This window comes from Bidens hawaiensis, unplaced genomic scaffold, assembly GCF_021521415.1.
Source record: "Bidens hawaiensis isolate Kalapana, Puna unplaced genomic scaffold, B.hawaiensis_p1.1 tig00027866_1, whole genome shotgun sequence".
NCBI classification, from domain to species: Eukaryota; Viridiplantae; Streptophyta; class Magnoliopsida; order Asterales; family Asteraceae; genus Bidens; species Bidens hawaiensis.
Genome location: NW_027494530.1, coordinates 121,958 through 128,765, shown reverse-complemented (window position 1 = coordinate 128,765; position 6,808 = coordinate 121,958). Strand labels below are relative to the sequence as shown.

At 39.9% G+C, this 6,808-nt stretch overlaps 1 protein-coding gene across 1 annotated transcript; it reads left to right on the top strand.

Annotated features, from left to right (window-relative positions):
• Nucleotides 1-513: 513 nt before the first annotated feature.
• On the top strand, nucleotides 514-6,558 carry LOC143576072 (photosynthetic NDH subunit of lumenal location 4, chloroplastic-like). Its single transcript, XM_077060265.1, has 5 exons — nucleotides 514-917; nucleotides 1,031-1,123; nucleotides 1,386-1,446; nucleotides 1,527-1,595; nucleotides 6,312-6,558. The coding sequence occupies exons 1-5, from the start codon at nucleotides 558-560 to the stop codon at nucleotides 6,404-6,406; spliced, it is 678 nt and encodes a 225-aa protein (XP_076916380.1). The 5' UTR covers nucleotides 514-557; the 3' UTR covers nucleotides 6,407-6,558.
• Nucleotides 6,559-6,808: the final 250 nt, after the last annotated feature.

Sequence of the window (6,808 nt, the reverse complement as noted above, 5' to 3'; positions counted from 1 at the left end):
AGTATTTTTCAAGTTTGAAATTTATACGAAGCAAGGAAAAAAAATTCTTAAGAACGACGACATTTTTGTGTTTAACCTAGCGGACTCCCTAAATTAGAGAGTCATATTACCTACACTCTGGCTAAACTATGCTGTCTAAGCCGGACACACGATGACATTAGAGTTTGGCTTGAGCATGTCCTCGGGAAATCATACTGTCGGCTGCCACATGACACTACTGTCGTTTTGCCGCCACAAAAGTAGAACTCTCTAGCGTAACACACGGCGATTAGAAAACCCGGGTGAGCTCAAGATTCAAACTGACAACCTAGCAAGGCCTAACTCAAGTCATTCATTGCTATAATCCACCAAAAGTAAAAGTGACACAAGTAACTCAGTGAATAACCTAAGCCTTACTACGATGGATTTAAATGACCAAATAATCAAAGCCTTTGAAATGATCTAATTTAAATAATAAAAATATAAGAAAAATCCATCCATCGCGGGAATTAATTTTGTGTGTAACATCCACAAGCTCTGGATAGACTGATAACAAACTCTTTCATCGCATCTCCAAAATGGCCATCTTTACACTCTCCACACCATCACCATCTCTCCGCCACGGCCTTCACCCGCACCACCGCCACCTAACGGCTTCGGCTTCACATTCAAATTCAAATTCCAATTCCGGTTCTAATTTAAAATCCCATGAGAATAAGAACAAGAAGAATGGATTGGTGGGCGTGGGTGTTGGATTGCTGGCTGCAGCTTCCATGCTACTTTCATCCCCTCTTGATCCCGCCAATGCCACCCGAATCGAATATTACGCCACTGTTGCTGAACCCCCTTGCGACCTCCAGTTTGCTCCTTCTGGCCTCGGTTACTGCGATCTTGCCGTCGGGTTCGGTCAAGAAGCTCCCTATTCTACGCTAATCAATGTCAGTTACATTTACACATCTTGCTTTCTTAATTAATATATGATACCACAATATGTATATATATATATATATATATTATTGTAAAACAATGTGACTTAATTCCCTTATTACAGATTCACTATACTGCAAGGTTTGCTGACGGCATAGTTTTCGACAGCAGTTACAAGCGCGGTAGACCTCTCACTATGCGGATAGGTGTCGGGAAGGTAACCTTCCCTTTCATATATAATATTTTAACTTACATTTATATATAGGGGAAAGTTAACGTACAAATGAAATTAACGTGCTAATTGTGATAATCAAGTAGAGTAATTATATATACAATTAGAGGAACATGATAGAGTAATTACATAATTCCTCTAATTGTATATATAATTACTCTACTTGATTCTCACAATTAGCACGTTAATTTCATTTGTATTTGTATTTGTGTATATATATATAAAACAATGTTTGTTGGCTTTGTAGGTAATTAAGGGTCTAGATCAAGGGATCTTTGGAGGAGAGGGTGTTCCACCCATGCTTGTTGGTAATCATATAACAACACAATAATATTCATGTTCCTGTTTCGGTTTTTGGTTATAATCCACTCATTGTTTGTTTGCGCAGGTGGAAGACGTAAACTTCAAATTCCTCCGGAGCTAGCATATGGACCTGAACCTGCTGGTTGCTTTTCTGGTATTTATTTGGATGTTCTTTTGTTACTGTACTGCTACTGAATTTTCAGTATCAAGGGGTTGGGACTAGACACGTACTACGGATGACTCTCGATCAATTTTCAAATAGCCTCCGGTTGTCTCCTCGTAACCGTCATCCTCCTTCGTCGCCACCGTCATCCTTCGTCGCCACCGTCATCCTCCGTCATCTAACATTGACTTTCAAGCGATCTGCTACAAGATCCGCCTCCACCGTCATCCTCCGTCGCCGCCGTGCTCCACCACCCGTCACTCTCCTTCACCACCATCCTCCGTCGCCGTGCTCCACCACCGTCACTCTCCTCCACCACCGTGCTCCACCACCGTCACTCTTCTCCACCGTTGTGCTCCTCCATATCAGAAAGGTTTGATTTTCGTTTTCCCCCTAAAACCACTTTGATTGTAGACAAAATTTCACATACCGTACAGTGTACATACACCCATTTTGCAGCCAATTTTAGATTTTTTTTTAAACAGTTTTATTATTGATCTTTTAATTTATTTTTTATTGTTTTCTCCGAAAATCTGTTTAATTAAGATTTTTTATTAATTTTCGTTTTTTTTGTTAATATTGAATAAACCAGATCTGTAACTTGTAGCATTATTATTATTATTATTATTATTATTGTGGGTATTATTATTATTATTATTATTATTATTATTATTATTATCATTGTTGGTATTATTATTATTATTATTATTTTTGTGTGCGCAATTATTATTATTTTTGCTGCCGTTGGGGGTCCCAAAGCAAAAGAGTGAGCTTCTTGTAACCTGGCTGCCGTTGAGCTGTATCTGCCTTCATCATCTTCACGGTATACTCGTTCCTTTCTCACTGTTATTATTATTATTAGTATTATTATTATTATTATCATTAGAACATACGTGATCCGGATCTTTGGAGTTTATTTTCATTTTAAGATCTCTTGACTATTATTGTTATTGCTACACACTATTATTATTATTATTATTATTATTATTATTATTATTGATTTGGTGTTCTATTGCTTGTGTTTGTGTGATTAGTTGCAACCATAGAGCGTAGGAACCATGACTATTACTTGAGACCATGTCCTGAAACGAGGGGTGTAGGAAAGAGTAAAGATAGGGAGCGTATATTGCGTTTGGCTTCTTGGAATGTAGGAACATTAAATGGTAAGTTGCTAGAATTGGTAGATGTGCTTAAAAGACGTAGGGTTCAGATAGCATGCCTCCAGGAGACTAAGTGGAAAGGACATAGAGGGGCTGAGTGTAATGGGTATAAGTTGTGGTACTCGGGGTCTGATGGAGCTAGAAATGGAGTCGGGTTTCTAGTGGCTAAGGAAATACACACTAGTGTGGTGGAGGTGATAAGACATAATGACAGGATTATGGTGTTGAAATTAGTACTAGGAGAGGAAGTAGTGGCAGTAGTCTCCGCCTACGCGCCTCATGTAGGCCTAGGGGATCAGGAAAAGAGAGAATTTTGGGATTGCCTAGACGCAGTGGTAGGGGGCATACCTAGGGGGCAGAGGATTTGCATTGGAGGTGATTTTAATGGACACATTGGTAAGGCTAACGATGGTTTTCAAGCCGTACATGGGGGTTTCGGTTTTGGTGATAGGAATGAGACCGGAACAGATCTTCTAGAGTTTGCGGTGGCACATGACCTAGGTATTATAAATTCTTATTTTAGGAAACAAGATTCTCATTTAATCACTTTTAGCAGTGGTGGACGCGACACGCAAATTGACTACCTTTTGATGAGGCAAGGAGACCGACGTTGGTGGAAGGACTGCAAAGTCATACTTGGGGAGGCAGTTGTGACTCAACATCGACTACTAGTGACAGATATAGCCTTCAGAAATAAGCTGACTGTTCGAGAGAAGAAAGGTACACCGAGAATTCGATGGGGAAATTTGAAGGACGAAAATCTCCTACTGTTTAAGGATAAACTCATACTGCATACGCGGGCTCGACTAAATGGGGACTCAACTCATATATGGGAAGCTATGGAGACAAAGATCATCCAAGTAGCAAAGGAGACTCTCGGGGTCACAACAGGAAAGACAAGTGGGCATAAGGAGTCTTGGTGGTGGAATGACGCAGTGCAAGACAAGATAAGGGACAAACAAGGATGTTTTAGGGAGCTAATGAGGTGCACGAATGAGGAGGAGCGAGTGGAATTGAGGGACAACTATAAAACGGCCAAGATAGAGGCGAAGAAGGCAGTGGAGGAAGCAAAGAAGGCGGCCTTTAAACGGATGTATGAAAGTCTAGAAACAAAAGAGGGGGAACATGCTATGTTTAAGATTGCCAAAGCCAGGGAGCGTAGAAGGCAAGATCTAGGACCGGTGAAGTTCATAAAGGATACAGATGGGCATGTACTGGTCAAGGAGCAGGACATCAAGCTAAGATGGCAAACCTACTTCCACAATCTTTTTAACAATGGGAGAGCTTACCAAGAAGAACATGACAACACAAACTTTCAACGACAACAATCGAATAACTGCTACTGCCGACGGATCACACGAGAAGAGGTGAAGGATGCACTTAGGAGGATGGGAAGGTCTAAGGCGGTTGGCCCAGACAACATACCCATCGAGGTGTGGAAGTGTCTGGGGGAGGAAGGAGTCATGTGGTTAACTACTCTGTTCAATAGTATTCTCAAATCAGGTAAGATGCCAGACCAGTGGAGGAGCAGCGTTGTAGTTCCTATCTATAAGAACAAAGGAGACGCCCAATGTTGTGGTAACTACCGAGGAATCAAACTACTAAGTCATACTATGAAGCTATGGGAAAGAGTGATTGAGGTTAGACTTAGACGAGAAACTCAGGTTACGTTCAACCAATTTGGCTTCATGCCGGGGCGTTCCACCACAGAGGCAATACACCTTATAAGAAGATTAATGGAAAAGTATAGGGAGAAGAAGCGTGATCTACATATGGTGTTTATTGACCTAGAAAAGGCCTACGACAGTGTGCCACGACAGGTGCTCTGGGAGTGCTTGGAGGGTAGAAGAGTGCCCAGGAAATACATAGAGATAATTATGGATATGTATACCAGGAGTGAAACAAGTGTCCGTGCGCCAGTGGGGGATACTGATTTCTTTCCTGTAGAGGTAGGTCTTCACCAGGGGTCAGCGTTGAGCCCGTTTCTTTTTGCAGTAGTCTTGGATGAGTTGTCAAAGTCGATTCAGGAGACTCTCCCGTGGTGCATGATGTTCGCAGACGATATTGTGTTACTTGCTGAGAAAAAACAAGATCTAAACATGAGGCTTGAGGAGTGGCGAACAACCTTAGAGACAAAAGGTTTAAAGATTAGCCGATCTAAGACGGAGTACCTCCACTGTGATTTTAGTGGGATAAACGACAATGAAGACGCACAGATCACAATTGAAGGGCAGGTGGTCCCGCAGGTAACGAAGTTCAAGTATTTAGGATCATTTGTACAGAGCGATGGGGAATTAGACAGTGATGTGACCCACCGAGTTCAGGTAGGATGGTGTAGATGGAAAGCAGCCACAGGTATATTGTGCGACAAGAGTTTCCCGATTAAACTAAAGGGAAAATTCTATAGGGTGGCAGTTAGACCTGCAATGCTATATGGAACAGATTGTTGGGCCATCAAGAAGGCACAAGTGCGGAAGATGGAGGTAGCAGAAATGAGAATGCTACGTTAGATGTGTGGGCACACAAGGCTAGACCGAGTAAGAAACGTTGTGTTTCGCGAAAGATTAGGGGTGGCGAACATAGCAGACAAGATAAGAGAGTGGAGATTGAGATGGTTTGGACATGTAAAGAGAAGACAGACGACGAATCCTGTTAGATCCGTAGAAAACATTACTATAGAAGGGAGGAGGGGTAGAGGACGACCGAAATTGACTTAGGATGAGAGGATTAGGCATGATTTGATAGACCTAAACCTCTCCGAGGACATGGTTGAGGATAGGAATTTGTGGAGAAGTAGAATTAAAGTTAAGGATTTTTAGAGAGAATTGAATACCTTAGGGCTTAGACTTAACTTATTTAGGTCACATACCATAATGGTATTTCCCTTACATATATTATTATTATTATTATAATTATTATTAGCTTTTATATAGCTGTTAAACTGTGATCTTATTATTAATATTATTATAATTAGTAGTAGTTTTTATATAACTGTTAAACTTTGATTTCCTTTATTTTGCTTCATACACATGTACTTAGAGCCGAGGGTCTCTCTGGAAGCCACCTCTTTATTCCTTTGGATAGAGGTACGGTGTGCCTACATCCCACCCTCCCCAGACCCTACTTATAGCTTTGCTGTCGGTGGGATTTTACTGGGCATGATTGATTGATTGATTGATTGAAATAATTAAGGGGTTGGTTAAATGTACTCTTCTTTAGTAAAAGTAGGGTGGCAGAGCCTGATATTTTGTATATGGTGTCAGTATTTTTTGGTGCTTGAATTTCTAATAACATGAGATTAGAATTTTTCATTCGGACCAGGTCGAGTCACATAATAAAAGACAATTTATGATATCATGTTAATAAGAGTACATATTGGTAAAGATATGGGCCTATTTCAAAAAAGTAATTGAGCTTCTTTGATTGGTTAAACTTGAACAATAACCTTTTAAAAAAATATTATTTGGTGAAATTGTAGTTTCTTTTTATGTTTTTTAATTTTTGAAGTCTAGTTGTGCTAAATATGTTTAATGCATTGCTCTTGTAGGTGACTGCAATATACCTGCAAATGCAACACTCCTCTATGACATTAACTTTGTGAATATCTACTCGGGTAATCGAGAGTTACCCGCTGTAAAATGATTAAGAAGGTATGAACCAGGCTGATGCATAGCAAGTGAGTTTTGATTGCGCATAATATGTATAGATATACGGTCCCATCGTTTGTATATGCATCCTTGGAAAAACCAAAATGTATACATTTATCAAATGTATCATCACAAGAGTTTCTTATTTGATTTGTGCAGTTTTAAGTTATTTCTTTTGGGATCCAATGTATTAGACATAGTTTAATATTATGTTATATTAGAGGGATTAGAGTGTAATATTGTATTCTATATATACCCATGTATATTCAGCAAATATAATCACAATTCAATAACAATAACTTCTTTACCAAGTTTAACTTGGTATCACAGCCAGAGATCAAACCTTAATTGTGCTGTCATCCCTTCTTCTTATTTTTTTTTCAATCACAACCCTACC

Coding starts and splice junctions, on each gene's coding strand:
- LOC143576072 (XM_077060265.1), top strand. CDS start 558: ATGGCCATCTTTACACTCTCCACACCATCACCATCTCTCCGCCACGGC. Junction 1,447..1,526: donor TGTTCCACCCATGCTTGTTG/GTAATCATATAA, acceptor TTGTTTGCGCAG/GTGGAAGACGTAAACTTCAA. Junction 1,596..6,311: donor ACCTGCTGGTTGCTTTTCTG/GTATTTATTTGG, acceptor TTGCTCTTGTAG/GTGACTGCAATATACCTGCA.